This window comes from Podarcis pityusensis (assembly GCF_964106645.2).
Source record: "Podarcis pityusensis genome assembly, chromosome: 1".
NCBI classification, from domain to species: domain Eukaryota; kingdom Metazoa; phylum Chordata; class Lepidosauria; order Squamata; family Lacertidae; genus Podarcis; species Podarcis pityusensis.
In genome coordinates, this window is record NC_138028.1 from 66079104 (window position 1) to 66095035 (window position 15932).

At 39.5% G+C, this 15932-nt stretch overlaps 1 protein-coding gene across 6 annotated transcripts in view; it reads left to right on the forward strand.

Moving 5' to 3' along the window:
- KIAA1549L (KIAA1549 like) overlaps positions 1-15932 on the forward strand; it is a 153106-nt gene that overhangs the window by 58915 nt on the left and 78259 nt on the right. For 2 of the 6 annotated variants that reach the window (XM_081011751.1, XM_081011752.1), the window contains exons 2-4: positions 8313-8639; positions 11499-12095; positions 14564-14676. In XM_081011751.1, coding sequence (XP_080867877.1) covers positions 8313-8639; positions 11499-12095; positions 14564-14676 — 1037 coding nt within the window. Of the gene's footprint in view, positions 1-8312; positions 12096-14563; positions 14677-15932 lie in introns of those variants that run through there. The other 4 variants (XM_081011750.1, XM_081011749.1, XM_081011753.1 and 1 more) reach the window with 3 other exon arrangements.

The window sequence follows — 15932 nt, forward strand, 5'->3', positions numbered from 1 at the left end:
AGAGTTTTCTTTACTAATAATAACTTGTATGAATAAAGTTGTTATGACTGGAAGTTGTGGTCACAACTATGTAGGGTAAAGAATCACCGCCAGTTAGAGCTCGTAGCAGGTTGTGATTCCAGGTTTTCAGTGAAGAAGTCAATAAGCATTTTTTCATGAAATCAAAACTCAGTTCAAACAAAGTTCCAAAAATCATAATATGTGTAGAATTGTGTAGATATGCATATCTTTAGAAGATCAGCAATCTCAGTGTGGAAATATTCTTTCAATCCAGGAGGATGTATAATGAATTGACATGATGAGCTATATTTTGTGATTATGTTGATTAAAGGTACAGTTCTTTTTTTTTAAAAAAAGGTAACTTTACATTTAAAGAATTAATATCAGCTTAATTTTTCTAGTCGAGTTTTGCGCTAACTCTGTTATCTATGATTATAGCTTTATTTGTCATGTACCAAACTGAGAGTAAAAGATTATCTCAAAAAGTGTATGTGTGTGTGTGTGTGTGTGAGAGAGAGAGAGAGAGAGAGAGAGAGAGGGAGAGGGAGAGAGAGAGAGAATCTTGTCTGCCATACTATGTCACTTTTTTCAGTTCTCCTAATAATTTCTCTCATTTTAGATCTCAACAGTGACATTTCCAGTCTAACCTGGGCATGTTTTAGTATTTAAAACTTGCTTTTTATGCTTTGCACATTAATCCAGGGAGACTATAACATCCCTGTATTAGGTAGTGTGGAGCCTTTCAACACAGTGCCCAACAGTTGATTTAAAATGCTTATCCAGTCTTCTTCACACTCAATTCTAGTCATGTGCACTAAACTGGAAGCCAGTGAATCACACATTTGAAAAATTGGATGCTTTTTTGGTGTTACTTAGCAATATTGCGGCCATGTGCAATGTATGGCTACATCGCTGCAGCATAGAACAAAACAAGGGAGCTGGTGCATTCGGATAGCAGAGAATATATGTCTACTGGATGCATATTTATCTTGATTCAGAACTAGGCACAAAAGGGTAAGCTACAAGGTCCCATACCTTTCTGTATATGGAACAATAAGCTTCTGGCAGCCTTTGGCTGATATAAACCCCTGTCTTCTTTAAAAAGATATATTGGGAGATACTGCAGCATTTGTCACATATCTTACCCAGAGACCAATATTCTTCGTACTGAAAAATCAATTTTTGCAGATTTGCCAATTGCAAATTAATGTATATTAGAGAATTTTGTTTTATGTGATCACTTTAATAAATGTTCATTAAAAGCAAATTTTATTCAGCCTCAACAGGAGTAATAATGGTCTCTAACTGTTTTAGGACTCATATAGGCTGGACTGAGTGTTCTTCTAATCAGAAGCTCGAGGAAGCTGGAATAGATGGACGTTTGGTCTATTCCAGCTGAGCTTTAATGCTCTTTCGTTTTCACACGATATTTATTAAATTTATACCCTGCCCTTCCTCCCAAACGAGCCTAGAATGGCAAACACACATGCAATAAAACAATCAATACATCTAGAAACATTTCCAGTACTGATTTGGACTGGGAAATATCCCTACATTATAAAAGACTTGTTGAAGGCAGAGAATCTTCTGTAGATGCTCAAAAGGCAATAGAGATGGCACCTGTCTAATATTTAAGGGGCAGGAATTCCAAAGGGGAGGTGCCACAACACTAAAGGCCCAATTCCTATATTGTGTGGAAGGGACCTCCTGTTAAGGCAGTATTTGCAGGATGCCCTCTCCTGCAGAGCTCAGTGGCTGAGTATATAATGGGTGATATGGTCTTTTAGTGTATCCCTGTTCCCAAGCTGTATAGGACTTTATACACTAAAACTAGCACCTTGAACTTAGCTTCGTTGCTAATTGGCAGCCAGTGCTGTTCTTTCAGTGTAACATGGTGGTGGTGATATCCTGCCCCATTAGCAGTTGAGGTGCCTCATCTTGCACTAACCGCTGCTTCTGGACCAGCAGAAAGCACATTCCAGCAATCCAGCCTGAAGGTGCAGTATTGACATTTGGATAACGTTGTGGTGACATATGGTTGTAACTAAAAAAATCATTTGCCTCCGAATAAGAAGTGACCATGCATAATAGCCTCATTGCGAGAAGTGAGCTTACAGGGAACCAGACAGAGGGCCTTCTCGGTAGTGGCGCCCACCCTGTGAAACACCCTCCCTTCAGATGTGAAGGAAATAAGCAGCTATCCTATCTTTAAAAGACATCTGAAGGCAGCCCTGTTTAGGGAAGTTTTTAATATTTAATGCTGTACTGTTTTTAACATTTGATTGGGAGCTGCCCAGAGTGGCTGGGGAAACTCAGCCAGATGGGTGGGGTATAAATAATAAATAATAATAATAATAATAATAATAATAATTATTATTATTATACCCATTGATAGACTTGCTATCCAATCTGCTTTAAAAGTATATCTAAGTGCATTGCCATCACAAATCAGGTATGTATTGTGTTACATAACACCAGTCATAAATGTATGACTCTCTTATTAATTGATTTTCAATCTCTTTTTTGTAAACTAAAAGCATCCAATATCTTTACCCTTTTCTCATAAGGAATGTGCTGCACTTTGTCGGTCAATTCAATTGTCAGTTTTTGTTTTTATTTTACGAATATGGTATTCTTGTAGAGATGAGGCAACTAGCATATTAAATACAGCTACCCCATATAAATGCATAATGACATTATAATACTTGCGATTTAATTTTTAACCCTACCCCTGCCCGCCAAAAAAATGTGAACACTAAATTTAGCCTTTTCATGGCTGCTGCACACATGAATTGACATTTTCAGTAAGCTTTCTGCTGTGACCTAAGATCTTTCTTGGGTATTCACAATCAATTTAAACCCTTCAGACTTCCGAGGTCTGACTGGAATGCATGAAGGCTTCCACTTCTCCCTCCCCTTTGCTAAAGCAAAATTTCCTCCCGTCTAAAATGTGCTTCAATCAAAATGTAGTGTTACATCTTCTCAAACCTTAACCATTTAAATCAGGTTTGAAATCAAGGATATGAGTGGATCTTCAAGCTCTGTTTAAGAGGTGGATCTTATTATTAGTAGCTGTGGTTCAGATGTACTGTTAAACCGTAGTTAAAGCAGACAAAGGGAATGGGGAATTCCCATCTTTTTGAAGCCATCCAAAACAGTTTAACTGACCTGCATTAACAAAGTGGCAATTGGAAGCCAATATGGCTTGTTGGCAATACTTGCACAGTTTAGCTTACTTGATGTTCCTTGTTAGAATTAGTGTTATAAGTTCTTCCGGGTTGTTTTAATCACTCAGTTGCGTAGCTGCTTGAACCCTCTGATATCAGAACAACTAAGCCCATAGCATCATAGGGACCATGACATCACTCTCTACCATGTTCCATAGTGACCTGTAGGCCAAAGTAAATTCAGCCATTGGGGTTTCTTTTCTTTTCTTTACTTTTTCTTTTAACTTCTCTTTAAGACCATGCCATTACATTTATCCTCGCTTTATGTGGTGTGTGACTTTAGGAATGTGGATTGTAATTCTGCAAAGATCTGTGGTTGAGCAGGAGTTGCAGAGTGCAGAAAGTTAAACTTGTGTATAGTATCCTTCAAGGCCAGGGCCTTAGGGAGACTGCATGATGATGGAGTGTAATGATTTTTAACAGCAGGAGTTTGAGATGATCGCATTATTCACAAGTGATGAAGCCAGATATGCTGATAAAGTCTTTATGCCACACTCTCGTGTGTTCTGGATGGGCTGTGAGCTTGGCAGAAGACTCTACCCTGAAGGCATTTTGCAGTTTTTATTATTAATCATATTCAAATCCACACATCCATAAGGACTAGATTGCCATAGTATGACATTACCAATGGTGTATCATTGCGGCAGTATTATAACATAGTAAACAATTTGCGCTACTAATACCTTATACAATAATATATATTTGTTTTATTTTTAAACATAAGCTTAGGATACACATCAAAGTGCAGTTTTTTCTGTGCTTGCTTCTAGTTATTCATTGATGATTTAATTATAAAATCTAGCATGGCTTAAGGAGTTACCCATTTCTGAACTTTGGCAAGATCACGCATCCAGAAAGGGGATTTTATTTGATGTACAATTGAGAAAGTGATTTTGGCTGACTGTAGAGATCAGGGGAGGCAGTCTCTCTGGTGTATAGGTACTGTCTTATTTTTAGAATACATGAAAACAGAATGTCTGTGGAGTTCACATGTGAGAAAAACAACTTCACTCCACCTAGCACTATATTTGTTTAATTATGCCATTTTTTAATGTTCTGGAGCTGGGGGTAGTGATGGTGGGAATGGAAGAGTATGTTTAAAATATGAAAGTGTTCCATAAACATACACCAGAGTTGCAAAGTGTTCATTCTTTTGTAAAATAACAGCATGGGATGAAAGGAGGTTTACCCTTTAAGCTTAAAACAGAATCCAGATTGCCCTTCATCCATTCACAGGAAGGCTGAATAAGGAGTCTGATTAAGGCTGATTAAGTTTGTGAATATCCTTAATGTTGTGGTGTGGGGAAGGAGGTACTGATTCAGGCAGGAAGAGAGGAGTGTGTGCATTTATCATAACAAACTGCTGGACGATCTCCTATTCTTCTAGAGTAGTTTTCTAACATGCTTAGTATGTTTCCTGAAAATGAATCAAGTGAAGGCAAACTCCAGGACTGAGAGCTGATTCATAATTTACTGTTGTTTGAGCATTTGTTCCACACAGTCTTTTGAGCTGCATTTTTGATTAACCTTGGCTGACTTTATTTACAGAGCCATAGGCTTGAAAAGTTACGTGAAATCTTTCCTTATGGTACCATAGGCTTGAAAGGTCATGTGAAAACAAATTACTCCTGCTGGGTGTGTTCTGCCCAGATCAGTTGTATCTACTCAATCACAAAAATTCCCAGAAGCTGCATCTGCAGTCATTTGCAATTTATTTATTAATATGAGGCCAGTTCTTAAATACCAACAAAACAGTGTATGATACAATCTAAGATATTAATAACTATTGAAGTCTCTGGACAATTTTTAATTTTATGTTCTGTAGGTTTTGTTCTTTGGTTTCTTTGCAATGAAAATGTGAAAGTTGTTTTCTGTTGTAGACTGTTAACTGTGTTAATTGCCATTTTTAGAGGCTGCTCACTTGACAGAATGTGTGCATATGAAAGGAGCTGTGGCTTGATTTGGTCTTTTAAACATGTCTCTAATTATAATGCAGCATGACTTTTATGTATCCAAATTGTGTGTAATCCTCATTTTTGGACCCGCAGCAGCCTACACAATCTTTATTCTCGGAAACAGGATTTGCTACGAGTACTGGACATTTCACCCTCATTAGCTTGTTGCTCAAAGCTCACCAAGTTCTGTTATTGTTGATTTGCATGTGAATACTGTTAGAGAGCTAGTGTATCCATGTTGCTGCTAGCACATTTCAAATCAAACATTTTGTCCCACATATTTGTGCAGCTTTCCATCTTCTTTCCTGGTACTGCACAATCATAGCCTCACTCTACTTCTGAGCTACGCCTGTTTTCTAGATCTGTTTCCTCAGCTGATCCTTTTAGCATTGCTCCAGCTTCTGTACATGCGTGACAACATGGAGCTTTGATAACTGGCTGCTCAGTGCAGTGCTGGATACCTGATAGGTGACTGCAGAAGAGCGGAGCCTGAAGCAAAGGCTGGGCTCAGAAAGCAGAGATTGCGAAAATGCTTTTATCTTCAAATGTATTATCAGAATTTGTTCAGTTTCTAGGCTGCCTTTCTCCAATAACGACTCAGGGCAGGTAGTAAATCCAATAAAAGAGAAGCTCAATAAACTTTATGTTTTCTCTCATGGAAGCATACAAAACTGGTTAACTTAACAGAGGTGGTGGTGTAGCTCCTGCACCTGCTCCCTCTCTCCCTCTTGCTCCCTACCTCATCTGCAGGTAGCTACCTTCCATTCCCTTAGCTGCTTGCAGTAACAAAATTCCTGTGCTTATTTTAGCAAGATGCCCACAAAATTGTGGGAACATGTATTGCAGCATGGTGCAGAAACAAGAATGTCCCAGCATATATCTATAGCTATAGCTATAGCTATAGCTATAGCTATAGCTATAGCTATAGCTATCCCAAACCTTGGAGAATAAACCTCTTTTCAGGCATTACTTGCATGTGAAAACAAGAGAAACACTAAGCTCGAGGCCCCACATTGCCCTCTGTGAATTGAATAATGTACTTCTGAAGCACAGTGTTTCCTATACAGGGGTGGAGGGGGCATGGGGTGGAGGGGGCAATTGCCCCAGGCACATTTTTCTGGGGGGTGCTCACACCGCCCTCCTGGAGCCAGCCCTGTGCCACTTTGCAAGACTGGGATCTGATCAGATCCCAATGGCCATCTAGCCCAGCAGTGGCCAAACAGATGCTTGTGGGAAGAACACTATCATGACCTGAGAGGGACAGGACTCTACCCACCTGTGATTCCCAGCAACTGGTATTCTGAGGTATGCGGCTTCTGACAGTGGAGGTGCAGCATGGCTATCACGGCTCGTAGACATTAATAGCCTTATCCTTTACTTATTTGTCTGATCTGCTTTCAAACCCATCAAAGTTGGTGGCCGTCACTGTGGGAGCGAGTGCCATAGTTAAACTATGTGCTGTGTGAAGAAGTATACTTGCTTTTGTCTGTCCTGCACCTTCCAACATTCATCTTCATTGAAAAGTCTTTCTCTTCTGCCTACTTCTGTGTGAATATGTTTTGAACCCTTAATGGAAAAGTGTGTGTGAATGTATTGTGAGATGCTTGACAGAACCTGATAGCCAGTTCTTACATATTTCAAGTGCAACAAATTTGTTGTTACTCTACAAACTGTATTTGTGTGTGTGTGTGTGTTCCTATGTATTCATGTACATGTGTGCGTGTATGTAGTTCTTTTGTTCATTTTAATCTTTGCTTTTCTTTCCCCTCATTTTATCCCTGGTTTCTTTCTTTGCCTGGCTGCATGTAATTGTGCACATAATTAAGGCTGGCAAGATAAACACCTACAGCTGCTCCATGGAGGAACCCAGCCAAGACTGACACTATTCCTGTCCTGCATCATTTGCCAAGGCACTGAGGCTTGGTTGTCAGCATCTATTCCCTCTGTGTATCTACTACTAACCCCAAGCTTCTTACTTAATATGTTGACACACTATGGCTGATAGCAACATTGGGAGTTTTGTCAAGCGCAGCATGGTTGAGCCTTTGTAATTTTTATGAAGAATAGTGGTAATTGCAGCTGCAGGTATAGAGCCACCTTGGCTTACATCTTTTCAGAATGGTCAGTCAACATGCGGAACTTCATGTCCTCAGGTGCAATTTACCCCTGTTTGTTTGTTTGTTTGTTTTTACCTTCATCTGTATGCCAGAGAAATTGATGGTATCTTGTCAAAAGTTTCCTGATTCATTACAATATATTTTTTATTAATAATAACATGAAACAATACAAACAACAAATAGTGGATATTGTTCACCAGATACAAATACAGTAATTATGTATATAAGGCAGAAAATAATAGCAGCATGCTAAGTTAAATAACCAAGCCCAAAAGATCTATGAGTTATGGGGGGGGGGGAGGGAGGTGTCCTAGGTTCCTCTGGGTGACAGTTAATAAAAGAAATAAACATAAACCAATCAGCATTGAAAGTATCTTTTTTTGTTTCTGCACACATCACTCTACCGTGTGCAAAAGTAAGTTTATCTGTCAAAACCAAGTTCCATGCCGTCTCACACCACTTTTGAATAGTACATCTACCCACATTTTCCCAATGTAACCGCACCTCCATGTGTGCTGCCAAAAGGAGGTAGTTTATCAGATTCTTAGAAAGCTAATCCCTCTTCCCTTTCAATATCTCTGTGAAGGAGATCAGTAAGGATTGCAAAAAACCTTACATATTTATTTTCTTGACAGGAAGCTTTTCCTTCCCTAGGATGGAAGAAGTTGTTTTTCATTCTACCTTCCCGAAGAAGATACACCATGGGGACCCCAGTTTCCAACTATGTGCTCTACTATAGCTACTATATAAATCTATATTTCTATCTGTCTACACTATTTATACTATATACTATAGCGACTGTATGATATACCTGAATGAAATACTGTTGAGAAGACACTGAACTGTATTTTGATCCAGTCTTTCCTGGCCACAAGTTCCCTAAACAAGCTTTCCATTTCCATTTGAGTAGGGTGGAGGGAATTGGGTCCTTGTTTCTAAGAAAATCTGTTGTGTTGTATTATTTGAAGACGAGATATTTGTAAGATATTCAATCCAAATGTATTATTTTGCAGGTACTGAGCAACAGCAGATAAATGTTGCCCCCTCTTCAGAGACTTTTACCAACTGGAGAGCTATATTATCACCAACATGGCCTTCTAGAGAACTTGAGTCTTCCTCAGTGGGTGACATTTCAATGAGGCAAGCCTTGGAGAATGCCAATCTGCTTCAGATAATAAAAAGTACTTTAGCAGAGACACGGACGAGAACTATGGACCAAACTAGGTTTTTGCCAAGCCTATATCAAGGCAGTGGCAACAGCGCATCCCAAGAACCTTCTGAGGTATCAGCTGAATCACCAGTGAAGTCTCAAGATGCTGACGAAATGACTATTGTATCAGGTTTGCCTCAAATCAGTGTGTTACCCACATTGTCCACATCATCACCAGTGACACATTCAACTACTACTGTGTCATCCCAGATAATGCCATATGCAACATCCTCCATTTCAAAAGAAATCACATCGGGATCAGACATATTTTCAACCTCTCCATTACCACCCCCTTTGCCATTGGTAAAGGAATCACCTCATATCATAATTGTTTCCAATTTGACTGTGTCACCCACCCAAGTGCCTTTGTCCACAGATACAGAAAATTCATTCAGCATAAACACAGTTAATAATTATTTAAATAAAACTTCAGGTAATCCACAGAGTATGATAGTGCCTGGAAATTCCAGCGCAACAGAATATGCAGTATCCAGAAAGGATGGCAAAGAGTTTTCTGTTGCCACCTCATTTAGTAATGACATTGGATTGATTAGTGGTCATTCCACAATACCAGCAGGGACACAATCACACCCAGAAGATAGGAAACTGCACTCTCCTGCTTTGCATGCAATAATATCCAATAAGACTTCTCTCCTATTATCCAGTCACAGAGTGCCATTGAATTCTAGCAGAAATATTTTTTCCTCTGGATTCACTCACAAAGCATCTTTTGTAGCAGAGCTCCCGAGTAAGCCACCAGATGCCATGACACATCATAAGGAGAGTAGCATATATGCAACTGCATCATCTACAGTTCATAAGAACAAGACAGTTCCTTGGATTTCTGCATCAGCCCCCCATACCTTAAGTACTTCACCTGCACAATTTAAAATGATGACTGATTTGCTGTCTGCATCACTTTCAAGTTCTTCCAAAGAGAGAGATTTATTAGCAGTATCTGAAAATCCAAGACCTTTTCGTTTGTCTCTCCCAGCAGTGCCAACTGGAGCTATTTCAGAGGCAATAAGCAAAAATAATGCAATCGCTCCAGCACCCGCACCTACTAGTATACCAGCTTTTTATCCAGCAGATAAAGTCGTTTCCTTAATAGAGGGGACTGATCAAACTTCTGATGCAGCTGGACATCAGACTGTTTCAGCACCAAATGATAAAGTTCCTTCCAATATTCATTTAACAAATCCTTATGCCACAGAATCAAAAACAGAGATTTCTGATACAGCTTATGAAACCATTGAAAACACACCTCCCATAGCCTATGAAGCCTTGGTAAGATCATTACAACGTCGGTCATTCACCAAAGATGCTAGTGACACAGTGTTCACAAATGTTGATGTGAATAGATTATTTCCTTATCAGTCACCAGGAACGCAAACCACAAATGTTTCTTTAGAAACTCCTGCCAACGAGCAAATTCTCAAGAGAATTTTGCCATTTGAAAGAACCAGCTCCAATAAATTTTCAGTATCTTTGCCAACTTCTGTTGGAGGCCTTTTAAAATTTCGTTCCACAGCCATGTTTATATCTCCTCCTGATAATTTTAGAAGTTCTCGATTAGCATATTCTAATGTGGGAAGGCCAATTCTTGGCTTAATAGAAGAGGAGAGAAATGTGAAGGTATCCACCACTATGATGCCCCATGCAGAATATTTATCTTATCTACCTTTAAATGAATCTGATGCTAAAATGCATGAAACCTTACATACAGTTGATACTTCCTTCAGGACTGCTATTTCACCTTTGGACATATACATGTTTCCCTCTTCTACTCCAGCAACAGAACATTTGGAAAGCCCAGTGCCTGCTTCCCTAGAAGTTTTGAACACTGCTTCGAAAGGCATCTTAGATACTTCAAATGCAGGAAAGATTTTAAAAACCACACCATTAGTTCCTGTGTGGGACCCTGGAAGCTGGCTGTCATCTACTGGCATAAGTATGTCTTCAGGGAAGACAACAACTCAAGTGTCCCGGGTTGCAGAGGACTATGTGAGCCCTACAGCTTTAAGAACAATATATACAGTGGTTCCAGGCCTACAGCAGCAAACAAATTATGTAAATAAACAGATGCCTTCTAGCACAGCCATATCACCCATTAGTACATCTGTAACAGTTCTCCCAAATTCTTCAGTTTCAAGTGGAAGAAATTCTAAGACCTTCACAGAATTTAACACATACCCATTGACTGTAGAAACATCTGGCCAGTATGCATCCTTTCCAAATAACCAAAGTACTCTCTCACAGGGCACAGAAGTCCCATTGCTGCAATCTATAAAGGACACTCGTACACATGGAAATATTTTGGAATATTTTACTGTCAGGAATATGAATGTCACTTCGAGCTTTGGGAAAAAATCCTATCCTGTGTATGAGGACTTCACAGCTGCTAATACGAGGACATCTACTAGCACGGATGCACTTTCCTCTATTTTGACAACATATGATCACTTATGGCCTTTTGTTTCTTATGCCAAGTCCCAGACTATGTTGAAGCCTCAAACAACTAATTCTGGAAACCTTTTTGCATCAGCAGATGGCTTCTATGCAACATCATCTCCCCTATCACTGGCTTCTCAATTAATTGCTAAATTAACTGTTCCAGTAAATAAGGAAATTAGTGCTGTTAGCAGTAAAAAAACAACATCTCACAGCCTGGTACATGAATTGCTAAGCTCAACACCAGTATTAAATGTTGAAGAATACATGACTTCAGGAAAACCAACACAGTTCACAAATGGCCCTGTTTCAGGAGCAAATAATCACTTGAATAAACAGCTAACAAGTACAGGAGGGTGGGACACAAAAGGTACAAGTGATATAGATACAGTTAAAATGCATAATGAAGCCACAAAGATCACTCCATTGCAAACACATACCACTAACACAGCCATCATAACCTCTGTTCATGCATCACAAACACGACTAACTACTCCTTTGTTGCCAAAAACCAACTTTACCCATTCTGTCATTACAGTGTTACCGTCTGTGTCTCCTGGTGTAATACCATCTGTAGCAACTTCAGAAGCAACACCAGTTACAGGAAAATCAGCTCCAACATCACCAATGCTGACTTCATCCTTGTTCTCACTGAGCACTGAAAATTCGCCATCTGTGATGGCATTAAGCACGTTGATATCAACACTAGCAAAAAATAATACTGCCACAAAAATGGCACCAACTTTAAGCCCAGTAGTGACACGTGCAGCCTTTCCAGTTGTATCAACAGATGAGTCTACAACATCTGTGCACTCCACTAGCTCATTTCCAGTCACAAAAACGAGTACAGTTTCAGCCCCCACAACACACGCACCAAGACAAACTGAAACAGCAACACATGACACCAAGAAAGCCACAAGTTCAGACACCAGTAAAACATCAACTGCATACCCACTGACAATTACAGCAGCTTTGACATCTATTACAGCATCAGCGAAAACAGCTAGACTTCTCCCTACACCTGCCGAAAATACTTCCGCTGCTACTACAACAGTGTCAACTTCAGCTTTTGCTAATGTGACAACAGTTCTTCCTTTGGAATGCCAGCTCTCCAGAAACCTTCTCATTAAGACAGGTATGAATATGTAGAGGGTTAGTTATCACGAGGCATTGCATTTTCTAATGAAGACATAATATGAATGTCAAGTAGCATTATTATTATTTAAATAGTTTAATAAATGACACCGGATAAATTGCAGCTAATTTGATGGATAGATTCTTTGTTAGTTTTTGCAAATCTGAATGATTGTTGATAGTGGAGTGCATATGCTGCTACTGTAAGTTCATACAGCCCAGTTCAAACTGTGGCCATGTCCTATTTCCTCCATCACTGCCAGGTGGCTGTATCAGTGAGGCCAGAGAATCCAGTGCACCAGAGATCAGTATGTTCCAGCTAGGAAGGGAGCTGTCCAGCAAAGGTGTCACAGAGAGCACATTTTTCTGGCTTGGTAATGGCTAGCCTTCAACTAAGCAGGTTTATTGCTGACTCTGCTGCCCATCCCTGATCTGAACTGCGTGAGAAGTTTCCTCCTCACAAGTAGGAGTAGAAGGCCTTGTGCTGTCAAATTGGCTCTTCAGATCATTGGGGCTTCTGCCTCCTCTGTTCCTAGGAATTATTTTGGAAGGTCTGGTACTGATCACGGCACATCGGTTCTCCTGAAGATGTGGATTCCTCAAGCAGGACATCTTCATGAGTGATGGCCTTGGGAGACTTTATGGGGGTGGGGGTGGTATGTCAAATTCTGCTGAAGCCCCATGAACACTGTAGGGGATGTGGCTAGCAACAGGTTTCTTCGTTTCTTCCACAGTTTCCTCCAGTTCTGGGCTCATCTTGATAGGAAACAGTGTGTCTGGACATGCCACTGTGAAATGCTCTCATATAACTTGCATGTAAATATGTTTAGGATCGCTGCCATGACCTGTTTCCTATATAGTATTGTAGGGGTCTGTATAACACCTTCCTAAAAACGCAGTAATTGCAGTTTTATTTCTTCCCAGCAATAACTGGTAACTGCGTTTTCCTGTACATGATGGACCCTCAAGCAGATTTGTCACATCAACTCATAGAATTAATATTACCAATTTACAACACGTGTTCTAGTGCCAAGACATTAACTGCAGCCTTTGAAATTGCTCTAGATGGAAATATCATGGATGCAGTGGACTTCATTATTGACAATTCCCTAACACTTTCCATGCTGAAATTGTAGTACAGATAGCTGTGTGTGAGACAGGTCACCTACATTTTGCATTTGTAATCTTGGGTGTAGGAGGAAGGAAAGGATAGAGCTAGATCAGGCACCCCCAAACTCCAGATGTTTTGGGACTACAATTCCCATCATCCCTGACCACTGGTCCTATTAGCTAGGGATGATGGGAGTTGTATTCCCAAAATATCTGGAGGGCCGAGTTTGGGGATGCCTGAGCTAGACTGATGGAGTTGATGATCTCTGGGTGGGATTAAACTGAGAAGTCGTGTCAGTGGAAGCTGTGCTGAAGAACTTCTGCTTATGAAATGGAGCTTCCCTTGTTGTTTCCCAATGCCCCTGAACTGGCTGAATAGCATGGGGAGGGGTGTGTGTGATCGTTCTGTATGGAAAGCCAAAATATCTGTCCTGATGGAACTATCACCTTAGCGTAATGTTGAATTCCTCCCTCTGTCGTGTTACGTTAGAAGAAACGTACACATCTCTCGCTAGCCATATCTCTTGCTTTTATAGTCACAAAAATACTAGAAATGTTTGTGACTACTAAATGATGGCGAAGTTGATACAAAATGTAGTGGCTTGTTTCATTAGGGCAACAAAGCAGGGGATTTGTATTGAAGCATTTGTGTGGACTATTCAGTGTGTAATTGAGTTAAGTTGCTTTACATCAGGGATAGCTAATGTAGTGCCTCACGGATGTTGCTGGACTCCACTCCATCTCTCATAGTCTTTGACTATTTGCCATGCTGGCTGGGGCTGATGGCTGATCTGGAGGGTACCACATTGGATGCTTCTGTTTTAAAGCATATTGGCACATGCCCTCAGAAAACCCATGCTTTTCTGTCTGTCCACCCACTCTGTTACCAACACAGTTCCAGTGTATGGATTTATTTTTAGGTACATTGTACAGGGAAGCTAATAATGCATACTGAACTTGTTTTTCTTTTCAAATCAACAGGGATGTTGATTTGCTTATTACGATCCACTTTGCAAATTCTTCCAGACTAGTATCTCTGAGTCATATGTGTTAATATGCATCTGTAATGCTAAAATGCTTCCTTAATGTATCTGCAGATAATCCTTTACTGAAAAAAATTGGTATGGTTATGACTCAGTGTGCCTGTGTGGGTTTTAAATAAGTATAGCAACTTAACTGTCTTCAGTTCCCGACAATAGCATTTCCTCGGCTTGAAGGTTTTGGTGCTAAGCATAAGTTCACTTCCAGACTGCAGCTGCTTCGTAGAGCCCATGTGAGCAGTCATTAGGCTTTTGAAAAGGATTATTAAGCAAGTGAACAGAGGGTGCTTTTAAACTAATGTATAACTTTGCATTCTAGTTTTGTTTCTGAACACAAGAAGACTGCTGCTGAGCGACTCCTTAAAGCAGAATGTCACAAAAGGTCTCACCCAGGCATTGCGACGAGCTTTCAGCCAAAATGTCAATGCTCAAGTAAGCAAATTTAGTCATTTTTTAAAATAATCAAATTAAGAGCAAAGGCCAAGGAGAGAATGGGAATTGTCTCCACTCACTGTTATAATTATTTTTCTGTTGTATTTCAGATTGTATTGTATTCCTAACACCTATGCATACAGATCCATACAAATAACCCATTAGCACTTTTTTCTTTAGAAAGTGGGGGCAATTGATGGAACTGTATTTTGGGTAGAATTTTGTCTGAGCGGTGTCTTTCTTTCTTGTTGCCAGATACTGTGATGCTATCTGTTGGGAGTCAGGAAAAAAAAATTAAATACTGAGCACTAAATTCTATAGCCAGTCATATAATTCTTGCCATTTTGGCTATAGTATACTGATAATCCAAAGTCATTTCAGATGTTGTTGTTTTTTAAAAAGAAACTAGGGTATTTTTTAAGTGTGTGTGTGTGTGTGTCTGTGTAAACCCATTTCCCTTCTCCATCCCCATCAGTAGAAATTGGGCTTTTGACAATTTGAAAATTACACATGTGGGACCATTTCTCAAGTGTGACTGAAAGAAATTTGATTTCTGCTATCATTATAGTTTTATAGCTTAAGCATTTAAAGGTTTTATAATCTTATAATGCTTTGGGATGGAAAAGAAATTATTTCTAGCTTAGCAGCATGACCCTATGTGAGTTTGCTCAGAATAAATTCAGTGGGACTTACTCATGAGTAAATGTGCATAGGAATACAACTTAGCTGTTGCATTTTCAACACCTGAAAACTGAAATTGATATACATAAATGTAAACATTCTATGCTGTCATCTAAACTGAATGTTTGAAAGGATGCATTCTGTCCCCCATCCCTTCCCTTCTGGAGAGTATCTATTTGTGTAGGATTAGAATTGTGTGTATTTGACTTGGATATTTGGAACGCTGGTGGAATGTCTTCCTGTGCCACAGCCTTAAGCTGTATGTGAAAGTATGAGAGCATATAATATTTCTATATGCCATTTACAGTCAGGTTTATGTCACTTGGAAGATAATATTTCTATACTTCTGCCATGAACAAGGAAGAAAAATGACTTTAATATCAATTTTCTTGCCCTGGTTAGGTTTATATTTCTCATTTTTCTTCAGTATACTAGTTACCTGTAGAATTTATTTACTTGAATTTAAGGCTGTCCAGGGCATGAGCTTTTACTTGTTCTGATTGAAAAATGTTGCCATTTTGCAATAGTGACAGCCTGTTTTATTGGAAAGTACAGCTCTTTTGAGTGGAATATAT